The sequence below is a fragment of the Mastomys coucha genome, unplaced genomic scaffold (assembly GCF_008632895.1).
Source record: "Mastomys coucha isolate ucsf_1 unplaced genomic scaffold, UCSF_Mcou_1 pScaffold5, whole genome shotgun sequence".
NCBI classification, from domain to species: Eukaryota; Metazoa; Chordata; class Mammalia; order Rodentia; family Muridae; genus Mastomys; species Mastomys coucha.
Genome location: NW_022196911.1, coordinates 94,134,761 through 94,153,454, shown reverse-complemented (window position 1 = coordinate 94,153,454; position 18,694 = coordinate 94,134,761). Strand labels below are relative to the sequence as shown.

Below are 18,694 nucleotides of genomic sequence, written 5' to 3'. Positions count from 1 at the left end.
GATGTTGAAGAGAGATCCAAATGTTTTAAACAAACTACTAATGACTCCCTTTATAAATGATTTTATTTGTTTTGATTTTAAAAATTCCACCCCAAGTTCCTGGTTCACTAGTAGAAAAAGGCTTTTTGAGGGGCTAGCAAGATGACTCTGGATCATGCTTGAGGACGGGAGTTCAGATCCTTAGCACCATGTAAAATAAGGGTGGGTTCATGACTCCAGTGCTATGCTAGGGCTGGTGGACTGAGATGGGCAGGGTCCGGATGCTTGCTGGCCGGCTGTCTTCAGGGAACATCAAGTCTCCAGGTTCAGGGGAGATGTTGTCTCAGAACTCATGAAGGACAGTGATAGAGGAAGATGCCTATGGTCTTCATGCACACACATAGCTTTATAATGTCCTGAAATAAGGGCTTTCTGTGGTTTTAATGTTTTTTGTTTTGAAGCTTGTGCTATTAATATAAAATTTTTTGGTGTTTTTAATTTTATTAATTAATTTAATGCTTTAATCTGATTTTTTTGATTTCAGAGCTGTCCAGAGCTTGTACAGCAGCTAAGGTAAGCAGATACTATTGCTATATTTCTGGCACTGACACACAATCCTGTTCTCTGGAGGGAAATGGCATGATTGTTGGGGTGGGGTGGAGGGTGTTGCCTGGAGTCCAGTCTGGCCAGGAACCATGCCTCATCATGTCTCAGCTTCCTAAACAGCTTAGCTCAAAGGTGGAAGCCTTTGCTGTTCTTTATAACTTGGATTTGTGAATTTATTTACTTATTTATTTGTTTTTTGGTTTTCAGAGACAGGGAGGGTTTCTCTGTATATAGCCTTGGCTGTCCTAGAACTCACGCTGTAGGCTGGCCTCAGACTCTCTTCCTCCTGAGTGCTGGGATTAAAGACATGTACCACTACTGCCTGGCTGTGAATTTATTTTCTTGACTAGCCTTTCTGTCTGTTCCTGTTTATGTTTAGAGTTGAGTTAACATGACTTTTTGTTTGTTGTTTGAGACATGGCTTTATGTGGCCTAGGCTGGCTTCAGAACTCTCTGTTTAGTGTATTCTTCAACTCCCAATCCTGTCTCTCTTAAATGTTGGGATTAGAGACATGGAGTTTACCATATACTTGAGACTGGCCTTAAATTTACTATATATCCAGGCTGACCTTGAACTTTTGATATTCTTTTAACCTTATTTTATTCTTGTTTGTTTGTTTGGGTTTTTGAAACAGGTCTCTTTACATAGCCTTGACCGTCCTGGACAGACTCAAATGCACAGAGATCTGCCTCTCTTTCCCTCCAACATGCTGAGATTAATGGCGCACCACTATGCCTGGCCTTTATTTTACTTGCTTTTGTGTGCTTGGTATTGAATCCAAGGTCTTGTTCATGTTAGTCATTTTACATTGATTCACCCTTCCACCTCAGGCCTTGAACTCCTAACCCTCCTGAACTCCCCTGTCTCCATTTCTACAGCACTGAGGTTATAAGCACCTCCATTACACCCAGTCTTAAGTGTGATAGTTTTTACCCCTGTGCTTCATTTCTCACTTCAGTATTATAGGTAATTTTTAATTTTTAATTACTTTTTCTTTTTTGATTTTTTTTTTTTTTTTTTTTTTTTTTTTTTTTTTTTGAGACGGGGTTTCTCTTTGTAGCCCTGGCTGTCCTGGAACTCAATCTGTAGACCAGGCTGGCCTCAAACTCCAAAGTCTACCTCCTGCTTCTGCCTCCCAAGTACTGAGATGAAAGACGTGCGCCACCACTGCCCAGCTTGAACCACAGCTTTTTAAAAAATATTTTAGGGTTGGATAAATGGCTCAGTTAAGAGCCCTGACTGCATTTTTTCCAAAGGTCATGAGTTCAATTCCCAGCAACCACACGATGGCTTACAACCACCTGTAATGATATCTGACGCCCTCTTCTGGTGTGTGTCTGAAGACAGCTGTAATGTACTCATAAATTAATGATACTGTTTTAAAAATATTTTTATATATATACACATAAATGTTCTATCATCATGCACACCAGAAGAGGGAATCACATCTCACTACAGATGGTTGTGAACTATGTGGTTGCTGAGACTTGAACTCAGGACCTCTGAAGGAGAAGTCAGTGCTCTGAATCACTGAGGCATCTCTCCAATCCTTCTCCAGATAATTTTGATTATCACAATTGAGTGGGTACTTTTGGCAAGTCCAAAGAAAGTGGCTAGAGATGCTGTTAAATGACCTTCAATGCATTGAGTAAATTCACTTTGGCAAAGGAATGCCAATAAGACTGGGAAGTGGTGCATACCTGTGACTCAGTTCTTAGAGAAAAGAGGCATGAGATCAAGAGTTCAAGACTACCCTAGCTACATAGTAAGCATGAGGCCAGCATGTACTAGATAAGACACTGTCTCAAAAAGACACACACAGCCAGGGCTACTAATACACACCTTTAATCAAAGCATTCTAGAGGCAGAGACAGGTAGATTCTGTGCGAGTTTGAGGACAACCTTATTTACAAAGAGAGTCCAGGCCAGCCAGTGGTATCCTGCCTCAAAAAGGAATTAAAAAATTAATTAACTTAATAGTGGAGCATTTACCTAGTGTGTGTACACTTGGGGGTTCTATTTCTTCCAGCATCACAAAAATCAAAACTATGTACATAGGTACATAATTGTATATTTTTTTATTATATGCTTATGTGTATGTACATGTGTACACACACACTTACACATATACATACACCTTTAATTCCAACACTCAGGAGGCAGGCAGATCTCCTGAGTCTGAAGACAACCTGACCTATAGAGTGAGGAGTTTGAGGGCAGCCAGGGCTATACAGAGAAAGCCTGTCTTTGCTACCCTGGTTCTGCCATTAAAGGTGTCCACCACCATGCTTTTAACTCTGGTTTTTTCTTTCTTTCTTTTCTACATTTTTATTTTAACCTCAACCTGGTACCTTAGTTCATGTGACATTACCACCTACATCTTGGAATGGCCTAGCCACTTGAGTTGATCTGCCCTCCCTGATCCCTTATAGATGCGCCCACAGACTTGGTTCCTTGGTGATTATAAACCCTATCAGATTGACAAGATTAATCTCATCACAAAGCACTACCATTGAATTGGAAATTGTCTGAGACCATTGACTCCAAACAATTAACACATTTTCATTTCAATTTTGAGAAAAAGCTATGTCCGTGTATTATAATCTGTCACAATAAAAGTAGTAGGCTTGACAATACTCTTTTTATTTTTGGTTGCTTTTCCTGCTATTTTGATTTTTTTTTTCCCATTTGAACTGAGTGGAATTCCCGTCTGTAAATTTAAACCCAAACTTAAGACTCTCTGGTAATTTGAGGAAGTTCGTTTTTGTTTTGAATATTGAACATTAGGGGATATCTTAGAAAGATTTTTCACTTTGAGGAAGTAGGTTTTATACTCAGGCTCTTTATTAGCAGTTTATTATATTTATAGCCAAATATACCAAATTTCAACCTTTAAAATGTGTGGGTTTTTTGGCTTATTTATTTTATATTATATATCTCTGTATCTTGCCTGTGTGTGGACAATTGTGAGCTACCATGTGGGTACTGGGAACTAAACTTGGGTTCTCTCTAAGAACAGCAGTGTTTTGAACTACTGAACAGGTCTGTAACCATATTTTAAAAACTTAGACAGCTAGGCCATGGTGGTGGCACGTGCCTTTTATCTCAGCATTCGGGAGGGAGAGGTATATGGATCTTTGCGTTTGAGGCCAGCCTGGTCTACAGATCAAGTTCTAGGGTAGCCAGGGCTACTGAGAAACTCTGTCTTGAAAGATCAAAACCAGCTGGGTGGTGGTAGCGCACGCCTATGATCCCAGCACTTGGGAGGCAGAGGCAGGCGGATTTCTGAGTTCGAGGCCAGCCTGGTCTACAGAGTGAGTTCCAGGACAGCCAGGGCTACACAGAAAAACCCTATCTCGAAAAAACAAACAAACAAACAAACAAACAAAAAAAACCCAAAAGATCAAAACCAAACCAAACCACAAACGATGTAATGCGGTCAAATATAGTGGTATGCATACATCTATAATTCCAGTATCCCAAAGGTCAGTGTAGGGGAATTGTTGCAAGTTTGAGCTTTGGGCTATAAAATACCAGGCTAGCCTGAGCTACATAGCTCTACCCTATCTAAATAAACAGTGGGGCTGGAGAACTGGCTTAGTGGTTAATAGCACTGGTTGCTCTTTCAGATGATTCAGGTTCAATTCCCACAACTCTATATTACTCCAGTTCCAGGGGATCTGACACTCTTAAACATATATACATACATACGTTTATGCATGCATGCATGTATACATACAACCAAAAACATCAATCCACATAAAGTAAAAATGAGAAATGAGGGCTGGCGAGATGGCTCAGTGGGTAAGAGCACTGACTGCTCTTCCGAAAGGTCCTGAGTTCAGATCCCAGCAACCACATGGTGGCTCACAACCACCTGTAATGAGATCTGACGCCCTCTTCTGGTGCATCTGAAGACAGCTACAGTGAATTACACTGGAGCGAGCAGGCCCGAGCGAGGCGGGGGCAGCAGAGGTCCTGAGTTCAATTCCCAGCAGCCACACACATGATGGCTCAAGGCCATCTGTACAGCTATAGTGTACTTATACACATAAAATAAATAAAATAAATATTTAAAAAAAATGAGAAATGAATGAGTGAATGAATTAATAGATAAATAAATAAATGGTGATAGTGTAAAATAAGCCATGTAACTGTTGCATTGAAACTCACCAAGATGTGTCATCAGAATATTCTAGAATGAGTAAATATTTCTGACTTTTACTTGGAGTAGATTAGGTTAACTTAAGCATTTGTGACATTCTAAAATTAATTTCTAAACCTGTTTGAAGGGGATGATTTATAATGGAACTTTATCTTTTTTAAAAAAGAAAAGATTTATTTTATTTATATGAGTACATTGTAGCTGTCTTCAGATACACCAGAAGAGGTCATCAGATCCTATTACAGATATGGTTGCTGGGAATTAAATTCTGGACTTCTGGAAGAACAGTTAGTGCTCTTAACCACTGAGCCATCTCTCCAGCTGAATGGAGCATATCTTTACCTTGTATTTTTAGTCACTTAGTGTGCGTGGTGACAGTGTGTTAGAGAATACATTTTTACTGCCACTGTGCTGTTCTGTTGAAATGCTTACAGCATGGAGAATCAACTGTTTAGCTTTGTTATATCTAATTTGTTTTTCTTTAAGATTAAATAGTGAGTGCGGGCAGCATGCATGCGTGCTTGCTTGTGTGCCTGTGTCACATGCTTTTAATCCAACCATTTGGGAGGCAGAGGCAGGTGGATCTTTGAGTGTGAGGCCAGCCTGGTCTACAGAGTAAGTTCCAGGAAATCAAACAAAGCAAACAAAAGCAGGTTGTGAAGCAGTGTTGTTGGAATGTGATAAAGTCTTTTTTTCCCTTCTTCTGTTTCTTACCATGTGTTGAATTCTTAGTTCTAAGCCACAAAAGCTCATTTGAATCAGATTTTAAGCCTGAATATTGGGATTTAAAAAAACCAAAACATCACACTTAATATGTTCTTTGTTTACTGTGTGTTGTAGTTGGGCACAGGAGATGGTGTAGTATGTGATACGCTTCTGGAATAGCCCTGTCTATCTACTGTGGACTTGTAGGTGGCATGTAGTTGTAGACTGTTTCCTAGTTCATGTACTTTCATTATCACAGTTTCAATCAAACAGATATGTAGTGTACACCCAGTCATAGTCACATGTCAAAAGGGGGTGGGGAGACAAAAAAACAAAAGAGCTAAATGTATGTAGGAGTGAAATTGTTATTGGGTCCTTTGACCTCATCTGTGTATGCTAGGGGGTTGAACCCTGGGCTCTGGTCACCACCGACCTATAGACTCCAATAGACTACACTGGGAGAGGGCCCTGCCGTTAGTGCCATTCAGGTATAGCTGTTTGTTCTTTTCCTTCAAATTCCCGTTTCATTGATTTTGAGATCAAGTCTTGCTCTGTAGCTCAGATTGGTTATGAATTCACAATCCTTCCTCTCCACAATCCTTCTGCCTCAGAGTCTGGAGTTCCACTGCCTTTTGATATAATTTTTTTTTTGTATTGTTTCTTGTTTTTTTTAGAGGCAGGGTTTCTCTGTGTGGCTCTGGCTATCCTGGAACTGAATTTGTAGACCAGGCTAGCCTCAAACTCAGGATTCACCTGAGGGAAAGATTTATTTATATATTTTATGTGTATGAGTGCTCTGCCTGCCACATCAGATCCCATTACAGATGGTTGTGAGCCACCATGTGGTTGCTGGGAATTGAACTCATGTCCTCTGGACTCATGTCCTAACTTGAGAGGTGGTGTTCTCAACCACTGAGCCATCGTTCCAGCCCTCTTGGCTTTCAGTTTTTAAAGTTTATGTGTATGAATATCTCTGCACCATATGCATTCTATGCCTGTACCCCTTAAGCACTCAGGGCTTTTGGGGACCAAAATCACGTATCAGATGCACCTTCTCGTGGAGGTGCAGACAGTTGTAGGGTGCTGTGCTAAGATCTGAACCTGGGTTCTCTGGAGCAGCAGCCAGCACTCGGAACTGAAACCGTCTGCAGCCCAGCTTGTTTCTCTTTCTTTCTAGATTAACTATAAGACTTATGTGGATAATGATGGGAGCAGATTATTAAAATGAGTTTGGATAGCCATGTTTTTTGTAGAATAAAGTTGTAATCTCTTGTTGTATTTTCTCTTTCCCTACCTTCCTGAATTCCCTATAGGGAAAAGAATTTTGACGAATTTTCTAAGCATCTTAAGGGTCTTGTTAATCTGTATAATCTTCCAGGAGACAAGTAAGTAATTTGATTTACTCATTTGTTTTCCATTTTGAAAAAAGAGTATGAGTCTGTGAGCCAGTTTGGGTCACACATTTTCATACCTTTCTGCTGTATGTTTATTTAATTTTTATTTCTTATTTTATTTCATTTTATTTTTTTAAAAAGAAGTATTTATTTGTTTTATGTATGTGAGTACAGTGTAGCTATCTCCAGACACACCAACAGAGGGCATCAGATCCCATTACAGATGGCTGTGAGCCACCATGTGGTTGCTGGGAATTGAACTCAGGACCTCTGGAAGATCAGTCAATGCTCTTAACTGTTGAACCATCTCTCCGGTCCCTTAATTTTTAATTTTTTTGTTTGTTTGTTGGGTTGGTTTTGGTTTTTTTTTCGAAACAGGGTTCTTCTGGATCGCCCTGGCTGTCCTGGAACTCACTCTCTAGCCCAGGCTGGCCTGTTACTCAGAAATCCACCTGCCTCTGCCTCTTAAGCTAAAGGCGTGTACCACCTAAAATTAGGCAGCTAATTTTTAAATTTTTATTTTAAGTATATGGGGTGGGGTTTTTTTGGGGTTTTTTGGTTTTTTTTTTTTTTTTGGTTTGGTGTTTTTTGCTTGTTGGTTTGTTGTTTTTGGGTGGGGTTGTTTGTTTGTTTGTTTTAACTACATGTGTGTCTGTTTATCCCATCTGTACCGGTGGAGGTCAGAATAGGCCAGGTATCTTAGAACTGGAGCTACTGTGTGGGGACTAGGAATTGAACCTGTGTCCTCTGGGAGGGCAGTCAGTACTTTTAAACCACTAAATCATCTCTCTAGTCCTTAAAGTATTTTATTTTTAACTTTTTTTTTTTATCTCCTAAGGTATTTATCTGAAAATGGGCACGTCTGCTTTTAATGACTTAAAATTTGAGAAGATAGAATACAGTTGTTGAGATATCTTCAGTGTGCTGATTTCAGGATATAGACCTAGCTGGGATCCTATTAAACTGCTTGACTCTTTTGAAGGGAAATAAACATAAACTCTGGTAGTTTCAAAAGTATAGTAGCCCAGGCTTGACCTCAACATGTAGTTAAGGATGCCTCTGGCCTTGAATTTCTCAGTTCCTTCTTTAATCCATGTGCTGAGATTACCCCATATGATGTGATGTACAGTTTTGATAGATTGTGTTATTTTATTTATTTCACTTTTTTGTTTGTTTGTTTGTTTGTTTTCGAGACAGAGTTTCTCTGTCTGCCCAGGCTGTCCTGGAACTCACTCTGTAGACCAGGCTGGCCTCGAACTCAGAAGTCTGCCTGCCTCTGCCTCCGAAGTGCTGGGATTAAAGGCGTGCGCCACCACCTCCTGGTTTTATTTCACTTTTTATAATGAGGTCTCACTGTGTAACCCTAGCTATCCTGGAATGCGGTGTAGACCAGCCTAGCTCAAAGTCATAGTGATCTGCATACCTCTGCCTCCTGAGTGCTAGGATTGAAGTTTTGCAAACCGCACCTTGCTTTTTAACTTTTTTTTTCTTTTTTAAGAGTTTAAACAGTTTAGTTGGTTTTAACCACTTTGAGACAGCATCTCTCAGAGTAACCTATACTGGACTAGGTTTGCTTCATAGACTAGGCTAGCCTGACCTCAGAGAGATGCACTTGCCTCTGCTTCACACGTACTGGGATTAAAGGTGTGTGACACCACATGGTTGGCCAGTGACAGTGCTTGTATATGCTTACTTAACTCAACTTACTCATTTTCTTCTCATCTACTCTCTAGCAAACTGAAGACTAAAATGTATCTGGCTCTCCAATCCTTGGAACAGGACCTTTCTAAAATGGCTATTATGTACTGGTAAGACTGGCTGATGAGACCATTCTATGACTCTTAGTTTCTACTCCAGGGGTTTGTAACCTCTTAATTTTTACACTTGTAGGTGTACTACAGTATATGTGATTGCATATCTTTCACATTACTATGTAGCATATGTCTGCATTATCCTGGTTTTATACACACTCATGATTTGCTGTTGCTTCAAAATGAGTATTACATTCTATTTTCTGAGTATAACAACTCAGAAACTCACTGATAATTGGGATAATTCAGTTATTGCTGAGTTGTTGGTTGTTATAGACTATATCTGAAATATTTTCAAAGTTGAATTGATTATTTGATAGTTATCCAGTTCTAATTTTTTATTCATTAACTTGAGATTGAGTGTCTCTGGGCCTCCTAGCCCGGCTGGCATATATGATGCAGCAGTGTCAACCCCTCCAGTTATAGAATTATGGGAATGTACATACCTGACTTAGTTGTACTTTTTACTGTATTACATACTGATGGTTAATGGAAAATCGCCCCGGTCATTGGAGGTGAAAAGCACATCTTATGTGTGCAATTACAAGCTAAGAGTCATTTTCGTGGTATTATAAAACTTTTATGAACTTAGTTCACTATCAGACTGTTGGTTGAAACTGTCAGTTGCTAAATTCAATCACACATAGATCATTTGTCTTGTAGGAAGGCGACTAATGCTACTCCCTTGGATAAGATTCTTCATGGAAGTGTTGGCTATCTCACCCCACGGAGTGGGGGTACGTCATCCTTTCTTGATTTTTTTTTTTTTTAAAGAAAATGTATGGATTTAGTTTAATGGCCACTATTTTATTTTAACATGGATGTGAGTGTGGTGTGCATATGTGTGTGGAGGCCAGAATAGGACAGGCAGCCAACTCTACCATTCTGCCCTAGTGCCCTTGAGGCAGGGTTTATCAGGGATCCTGGACCTATGCTGGCAGTCAGTAAGCCCCACTTAGTTATCTGCCAGTCCCTACCCAACGCCACGTGGGACTACATGGGTTAGGCTCCCATGCTGCTTGTGCTTCCGTCACACACTCTGACCAGGGAGCCATCTCTCCAGCACCCTCATTTCCTAGTTGTTCTTTTGCAGTACTGGGAATCAAGCCAGAGCTTGTGCATGCTAGGCCAAATGTTTTTACTTTAGGTTTATGACTACACTGTGGCTGTCTTCAGACCAGAAGAGGGCATCAGATCCCATTATAGATGGTTGTGGGCCACCCTATGGGTTCTGGGAATTGAACTCAGGACCTCTGGAAGAGCAGCTAGTGCTTTTAACCACTGAGCCATCTCTCCAGTCCATTTTTTGTTTGTTGTTTGTTTGTTTGTTTAAGATGTATTCATTTAATTTATGAGTGCTCTATCCACATGTACACCTACATGCCAGAAGAGGGCATCAGATCCCATTACAGATAGTTGTGAGCCATCATGTGGGTGCTAAGAATTGAACTCAGGACCTCTTGAAGAGCAACCAGTGCTCTTAACCACTGAGCCATCTCTCTAGCCCCAGGTATATTACTTTTAATTTTGTGAAGACATAAGCTCAATAATGAGAAAGTTACCATTAATTTTTAATGACTTCTAAGATGTTATACTTTACCGTTTTTTATTTGTGTGAAGTATATTCTTATTCCCACAATCAGTAATCTTTTGTCATATTTCATAAGCTTATTTAGGATATGACTTTGCACATTTGTGCAACCCTTTGTTTTTTATTTTATTACATTTACCTTCTTTCTGAATGTGTGTTCTTTTAAATATGTGGAGGTCAGAGTCAGTTCTGTCCTAGCATAAAAGGGAACTCAGCTGTTAGACTTGGTGGTAAGTGTTCTTGTCGGATGAGCTATCTCACTGGCTCTATGGAATTAGTGTGTGTGTGTGTGTGTGTGTGTGTGTGTGTGTGTGTGTGTGTGTGTGTGTTTTGAGAAGTATTAAGGCTTTTTGTATGCTAGGTAACTACTCTTCCCTGGGCTATCCCACACTTTTCTTGTTAGTTTGAAATGAGGTTTCTTTATAGGTGAGTGCCACCACAAATACTGTGAATGCTTTGTTTTTTGTTTTGTTTTTTGTTTTTTGAGACAGGGTTTCTCTGTATAGCTCTGGCTGTCCTGGAACTCACTCTGTAGACCAGACTGGCCTCAAACTCAGAAATCCTCCTGCCTCTGCCTCCCAAGTGCTAGGATTGAAAGTGTGTGCCACCACAGCCCAGCTGTGTGAATGCTTTTTTTAACATATATAATTTATTAATAAAGATGCCTTAACTAATAACTTTTACTAATGATAGGTCACTTAATGAATATGAAATACTATGCCTCTCCATCTGATCTTTTGGATGATAAGACTGCTTCTCCTATCATTTTGCATGAGAAGAATGGTAAGTACGTGTTGTTTCATGTACTTTGAGACAGATCTCCTCTTGTAACCCAGGCTGTCCTGGAACTCACTGTGTAACACAGGGTGGCTGTCAAACTTAAGTATAGTGATCACACATGTCACTTCATCCTTCAAGAGCTGAGACTGTCGTTATGAACTGCCATTCCTAACTGGATGTGGGTTTTGAGACAGGATGACCTCCACCTTCTAGGTGTTGGAGGCATAGCATATACCACCATGCTCTCCTTTCTCCAATGTATTAAAAAATATTGGTAAAATTCAAATGCCCACCCAGCCTCCCCTGCTAATATTCATATAATGTGATATTTCTTAATTTGCTATCTTTATGTGTGTATACCTGAAATAATACAAACATGTCATATATACATATCCACATATATGTGTAAATGTACTTAAGCACCCAAGCCTGTATATAATAGTAGCTTAGTAAGTAAATGAGTTAGTGATGAAATGTAGATTTCTGACAGAGTAACCAGCTTTCCTTATTACTTTAAAGGGGAAGAAGGCTGGCTTTGGTGGGACATTCCAGAATGCCAGCACAGAAGATGAGCACGCAGGGAAACCTGAGTTGAAGGCTAACTTAAGCTACATGGTGACACTGTCTCAGTGATCAAACAAATAAATGGACAAATACAAATAACTAAATAACTATGACTTAAGTGCAGTAATGAGTGACACTTGGTATTTTAACTCTGCTTTGGGTATTTTGAGACAGGAATGCCGTATGGCCACAGCTGGGGTGGGGTGAGGAGGCAGAGTTAACTGGCCTCAGACTTGTTAAATAACCGAGGATAAACTTGGGGCTTCTGTTCCTCTTGGTTCCTGGTATACACCAACACGCCTGCTTGTGTTGGACTAATACAGCTAGAGAACAGAAGAACTAGCCCAGCACTTTATTTGATCTTGGTATAGCTCAGTCATTGTCCTGAAATTGTAAGCTCATTTAAATACATTGTGAAGTTGTGAGTGAAAGTCAATATTGAAGTGAGCTCTTTAATCAATAACAGAAAGAAGTACTGATTGCTATGGGAAGGTGTTCTGTAGCTTTTTTCCCTCCCTGCCCCTCCCCCCACCTTTTCTCTCCTTTGGGCAGGAATTGATGCAGAGGCAACTGAGGAGTGCTTGCTGCTGGCTTGCTCCTTATGGCTTACTCAACCTGCTTTCTTTTCTTTTGCTCTCTTTTCTTTATATTTATTTCACTTGCATTTGTGTTTTGCCTGCATGTATGTCTAAGTCCCAGAACTTGAGTTACAGAGCTGTGATCTGCTATGTGGTTGCTGGGAATTGAACTTCTGGAAGAGCAGCTAGTGCTTTTTCACCACTGAGCCATCTCTGCAGCCCAAGCTTGTAACATTTGTGATTTTTGTGGAATTAGAGTCTGTAGATTCATTGTGACTGATACTGTAGAATCTCTTCTGTATGTTAGTTATTGGTTGTTGTTTTGGTTCTTTTGAAAACTGATGTCTTTCTCCTCAGGCTGTCCCGAGACTTACTTTGTAGCCCCTGCTTATATGCTGCCTGGCTTGTTTTTCCTGTACTTTGTTCTGTTTTTGAAACTGGGTCTAACCTTGCTTAGATAGGTCTCTAACTCATTTTCCTTTCTCATTCTGCAGAATGCTGGGTTTGTACAAAAGGCCACCATTTCTGTCTTTTCAGTGCTGAGATCCTTGTCCTAGTTATGAGGTAGAAACTCTTTTTTCTCTTTCTATTCCTAGTGCCTCGGTCTTTGGGAATGAGCGTCTCAGTGACAATTGAAGGGACCTCGGCTATGTACAAACTCCCAATCGCCCCTCTAATTATGGGGTCACACCCAGCTGACAACAAATGGTAAGATAAAGATAGTTTTAAATTTTCCACGTCTATTTTTTCAGCTCCAAGCCCAGTGCTTCTGTCTCCCTGGGGTGTTCAGATGTCGCCCTTTGCTTCCATGCACGCACTTCACCCCTGTCCTTTACTGGAACCTTTCTACTTGAGAACTACTCAGAGAACACACACTGTCACACATTTGTGTTTAATCAATTTATTTTTCTTTATTCTATGTATGTGTGTTTTGCCTGCATATGGGTCTTTGCACCATCTTTGTTCTGGTGCCCTCTGAGGCTAGAAGAAGCCATCAGTTCCCCTGGGGCGGCAGTTACAGATGGTATAAACTGCTGTGTGTGTGTGTGTGTGTGTGTGTGTGTGTCTGTGTGTCTGTGCTGGGAAATGAGTGCAGGTCTTTTAGAATACCAGATAGCATCAATAACCACCAAGCTATGCCAATATTCCCTATAGACCACATTCTTTGCTCTGAATAAATTAGTTGGAGTTTTGTATTTTGGGGGAGTGGATTGTGGGAGGGGGTTTCGAGACAGGGTTTCTCTGTATAGCCCTGCCTGTCCTGGAACTCACTTTGTAGACCAGGCTGGCCTCTTACTCAGAAATCTGCCTGCCTCTGCCTCCCAAGTGCTAGGATTAAAGACGTGCACAACTACTGCCTGGCTTATATTGGTTTTTGAACCCAAGGCTAAAAATAAGAAGTGTATACCCTTATTTTTTTTTTTTAAATACTTCAGAATTAACAAGGTAATATATTTTGAAATTGTGGTGAGGATAATAGAAAAGTAAGCTTTTGATAGACTTTGTGGGTCTGTGCAATATATACATATCTAAGAAAAAGTGTTCATAGTTCTCAAAATAGAAAATTTTCCCCCTCTTCTTTTTTTGAAGGACCCCTTCTTTCTCCGCAGTCACTAGTGCCAACAGTGTTGACCTTCCTGCCTGTTTCTTCTTGAAATTTCCCCAGCCAATCCCAGTATCTAAAGCATTTGTTCAGAAACTGCAGAATTGTACAGGTAAGCTTTATTTTTTAAAATGTTTGCCAGCCTGTAATAAAGGTAAGTTTTACCCATTGAGATAAAACTTGTTAAAATGAGAATGGAAAACTTCAGATTATCTTAAACAATTTACACTTCTTAAGCTACAAAGAAGTACTGCTGAGTACAGATGTTAGGAATGTACTAGTAGTTAGTACCAATGCTCTGTAAGAACTTTTGGCTATGTGGGCAAATGCATAGGAAGAAGACAGTGGAGCTGTCACATTTTGATCTTAATGTGAGCATTACAAACAGTCCTTGTATTTTCAGGAATCCCATTGTTTGAGACTCCGCCCACTTACCTGCCCCTGTATGAACTCATCACTCAGTTTGAGCTGTCAAAGGATCCTGACCCTTTACCTTTGAATCACAACATGCGATTTTACGCTGTAAGTAGGTCCTGTGGATTTGCAACAATGTTGGTTCTTTATAGCACTAATGAGGTCTGATAGCTTTTTGTTTTAGATTGTTAAATCACCATCCTCAGTTGGGGAAAAAAAAAAAAAGTCGTCATAAACATACTAAAGCAAAAGAGAATCAGCTTTTGAGTTAAACAACCATGTACATTTCTGTATAGATGTATTTATTCTATGTGTATTAGTGTTTTGCCTGTATTTAAGTATGTGCCTATCCTGCTTGCCTGGTGCCAAAGAAGTAAGAGGATCACCTAAACTAGAGTTATGACATCTGTGAGTGGAGTGGCCATGTGGGTGCTGGGAACTGAACCTGTGTCCTCTGGAAGAGCAGCAAGTGGCTATTAACAAAGGCGCTTTCTTTTTTGTCCTTTTCCTTTCTTTTTTTTTTTAAAGATATATTTATTTATTTTAAGTATATGAGTACACTGTAGCTGTACAGATGGTTATGAGCCAACATATGGTTGCTGGGAATTGAACTCAGGACCTTTGGAAGAGCAGTCAGTGTTCTTAACCACTGAGCCATCCTTCTTCTTTCTAGACAGGCTGTTCTAGAAGAATTTAGCAGAGGGTGATCTTGAACCAGTCAGTCCTCCAGAATGCTGTGACTATAGGCATGCTGAGAAGTATCTACAGAGAAATCCAGGACTGGTTGGTCATGGCATTTGGGAAGTGGAAGCTTAAGGATTGTCTTGACTTAGGGGTAGCAAAATCTTTTCCAAAAAAGCAATAGAAAAAATATGTATCAGGCTTAGAAATCTTTTTTTGTTTGTTTGTTTTTTGTTTTTGTTTGTTTGAAACAGGGTTTTTCTGGATCGCCCTGGCTGTCCTGGAACTTACTCTGTAGCCCAGGCTGGCCTGGAACTCAGAAATCCACCTGCCTCTGCCTCCCAAGTGCTGGGGTTAAAGGCGTGCGCCACCACTGCCTGCCCAAAGCAACTCTTATAAAGGACAACATTTAATTGGGGCTGGCTTACAGGTTCTGAGGTTTTGTCCATTATCATCATGGTAGGAAGCATGGCAGCATCCAGGCAGGCATGGTACTAGAAAGTTGAGAATTCTGTATCCTCATCCAAAGGAAGCCCAGAGCAGACTGTTTCCTGGAAGCTAGGAGGAGGGCCTCAAAGCCTACCCCAAAGGCCCGCCTCCTATCGTTCCACTCCCTGAGCCATGCATATTTAAACCACACAGAAGCCCTGTCTCAAAGTGGGAGGGTAGGGAGGAAGGATGTTTCTTGGGCCAAGTGTGAACAGTGAGACTCCGTCTTAAAAGAGGAAAAATGTTTCCTTTTAATTTACTATTTTATATCTATGAATACTTTACTTGCATGTATGTAAATGTACTGCATTTGTGCACACATAAAGGCCAGAAAGAGGGTGTCAGGTTCTCCTGGAATTGGAGTTATATAGACTGTTAGAAATGCTTTGTGGATGGATGGGTACTGGGAACAAATTAAGTTGTCTGAATGATCAGCACAGGTTCTTAACTGCTGAGCCATCTCTTCAGCTCTAGCCCATTAAGTGCTAGAATGAGAAATGCCTTTTAAATACATACGGAGAACAAATGCTGGCACATATCAATTATGAAAGGTCTCAAACCTCATCTGGGCTTGAATTTCACATGGATGCTTAGTTTATACAGCTTGGTAGCTGTCTAGTTCCAGCTGCCTTATAATTACAGCTTTGTAATTCTTTAGAAACTGCCACTATAAATGTCTCAGGTGGTTTTTATTTTAGCAATGTTAGGAGTCCACCTCACTAGTACATTCATAAACAGGTATCATTTAGCTAAAGAATAACTAGTTGGCATTCATAATATCAGTTGAAAGAGGTTTGTATAGATATGTGAACATTACTACGTCCCATCCTATTCCTCCTGCCCCTCCAGGACAGTTTGTGACTTGGTACCCTGGTGAGTAAGTACCATTCATTTGCATTCCTCTTTTGCCTAGGCGCTTCCAGGTCAGCAGCACTGCTATTTTCTCAATAAAGACGCTCCTCTTCCCGACGGTGAAAGCTTGCAGGGAACGCTGGTCAGCAGAGTCACCTTCCAGCACCCTGGCCGTGTCCCTCTCATCCTGAATATGATCAGACACCAAGTGGCCTATAACACTCTAATTGGAAGTTGTGTCAAAAGAACTATTTTAAAAGAAGGTAATCTCTTTCCTTTTGATAAACTTACTGGAAGATTGATGCTGGCTTCTCCAATAGCTCTTGAATTTGTAGTTCATTGAAACAGCCACATAGCTAGCTTTAAAGACTATGGGTGCTTGATTCCACAGCCAGATCAAAAGAATTATGTCATTGTAAACGAAACAATCACAATTAGGAATTTAGTTTAGTCACCACAAATTACTTTGATACAACTAATTTGTTACAATTGGCATTTATAGTAAAAATCATTGTCACTGGTGTGTGTCTGTGTGTGTCTGTGTGTGTCTGTGTCTCTGTTCACTGGATTTACATTCTGTTTCTTGTTGCCTGAAACTTCGGCTGATAGATACCTGTCGGTCTGACTGTGAGACTTAACAGTTCCTATTGATTTGTTTTTATTCTGGATCTAGGCTCACTGTAAGACAGGCTAGCCTTGAATTTATTATTTCACAGGCCATTCTTGAAGTTGAGATAATCCTCCTGCTTCAGCCTCTCATATGTTAACATTAAGGTCTACACTACCCTGCCTATTTACTTCTTCTAAATTGTGCCATAACTAGGCAGTGTGTCTTTACTTTTCTATCTTAATGCACTGAGATAAATTTTTCTAAATACTACAATTTAGGATCTTATGCATGGTAGATTTAATCATTACAATCTCATCCCACCCCACCCCATGCTTTATAGAATTTGGTCATATTGTCTTTAAAAGTCTAAGATCTATGACCCTTTCTTTTTCTGTGTGGATTCTAAAAGGATTTTTTTTTTAAAGACAATTGGCTATTTAAAGCTTTCATGCAAATTTTGGCTACTCACATTGATCAGTTACTTTTTTCCCTTGGTTATATAGCTTTCTAGTGATGGTTATTTAGTGTTAAATATCTATCAGCAGAAGTTTCAGCCAACAAGAAACAGAATGTAAATCCAGAGAATTCTACCTGCTTTAGAAACCTTGTTTTGAGATAGGCACTCAGATACCCTAGGCAAGCTTGAACTGAGTACATGGGTAAAGCTGCTCTTAAACTCCATGACTCAGCTGTTAAAAACACTGAGTGGTTTTCCAGAGGTCCTGAGTTCAATTCCCAGCAACCATATGGTGGCTCACAACCATCTCTAATGGGATCTGATGTGGCTGAAGACCGCTACGGTGTACTCATATACATAAAATAAATAAATCAATCTTTTAAAAAATTTTTAAAAACAAGAATTAGAAGGAAAAATGCTTTCGTGGGTGGTGTATGTGTGGGCATTTATGCCTGTGCCACTAGAATGTTTGGTAGATTGCTAAATAAATTATAAAAAAAAAAAGAACCAGATTGCCTGGTATGGAATCTGGTGTGGTCATGCATGCCTTTAATCCCAGTATTTGGAGGCAGAGGTGGTAGAACTCTGGGCTACACAGAGAGATTCTTTCTGAAAATAAACAAACAGGTTAAAGTTGTACAGTTCTTGCTTCCCACTGCTGAGGCCATGAGTTCAGTTGTCAGCCCTGCAAAAAAACAAAAAAACAAAAAAGCAAAGCAAGTCTAAAACAACACCAGAACGGATCTGTATTGCATGTATATTATGTTTATGTATGTTTATGTATCTGGTCTCAATGTATATTTGTGTTTTGTTTGCTTGTTTGTGACAGGGTCTTACTGTGTATTCCTGGTTGAGCAGAACTTGCTATGTAGACTAGGCTGATGTGAATGTCACAGAGATCCCAGTACTTGGTGGAAGAGGCAGGTGGAGCTCTATGATACCAATTGAGGCCAGCATGGCCTACAGAGTGATTTCCAGGACAGTCAGGGTAACACAGAGAAACCTTGCCTAGAAAAACTAAGAAACAAAAAAGAAAGAGGTTTTACTCAGGCTAATGTTGTGCATGACTGAATCCCAGCACTAGGAGGCAGAGAAAGGTCTCTCTAGACGGACATAGTGAGTGTTCCCCAAGGGCTGCATGGGGAACTTGTCTCAGAAACCAATGAAACCAACTGAACAGAGGAAGTTTTGTAGCAATAGTACTGACTGGCTATGTCAAATGAAATGAAACCACTAATTGAGAGCTGGGCATGGTTGTGAATACCTGTAATCTCAGTATTAGAGAGGCTAAGACAGGATTATGGGTTCAAGAGTAACCTGAGCTATACAACAAGACTATGTAATAAGTTACAAATGAAACAAAATTCTTGGCCATTTTTGGTTTCAGAATTCACTCTCTTTTTTTTTTTTTTTT

At 40.1% G+C, this 18,694-nt stretch overlaps 1 protein-coding gene across 6 annotated transcripts in view; it reads left to right on the top strand.

Annotated features, from left to right (window-relative positions):
* The window catches only part of Med1 (mediator complex subunit 1), a 41,721-nt gene that overhangs the window by 13,949 nt on the left and 9,078 nt on the right, over nt 1–18,694 (top strand). For all 6 annotated transcript variants that reach the window (XR_004113096.1, XM_031350709.1, XM_031350713.1 and 3 more), the window contains 9 exons: nt 524–552; nt 6,770–6,841; nt 8,584–8,658; nt 9,325–9,398; nt 10,946–11,035; nt 12,771–12,882; nt 13,765–13,889; nt 14,181–14,299; nt 16,275–16,476. Coding sequence is in view for 5 of the 6 variants with exons in the window: in XM_031350709.1 (XP_031206569.1) it covers nt 524–552; nt 6,770–6,841; nt 8,584–8,658; nt 9,325–9,398; nt 10,946–11,035; nt 12,771–12,882; nt 13,765–13,889; nt 14,181–14,299; nt 16,275–16,476 (898 nt within the window). In the remaining variant the exon portion in view is untranslated. The remainder of the gene's footprint in view (nt 1–523; nt 553–6,769; nt 6,842–8,583; nt 8,659–9,324; nt 9,399–10,945; nt 11,036–12,770; nt 12,883–13,764; nt 13,890–14,180; nt 14,300–16,274; nt 16,477–18,694) is intronic.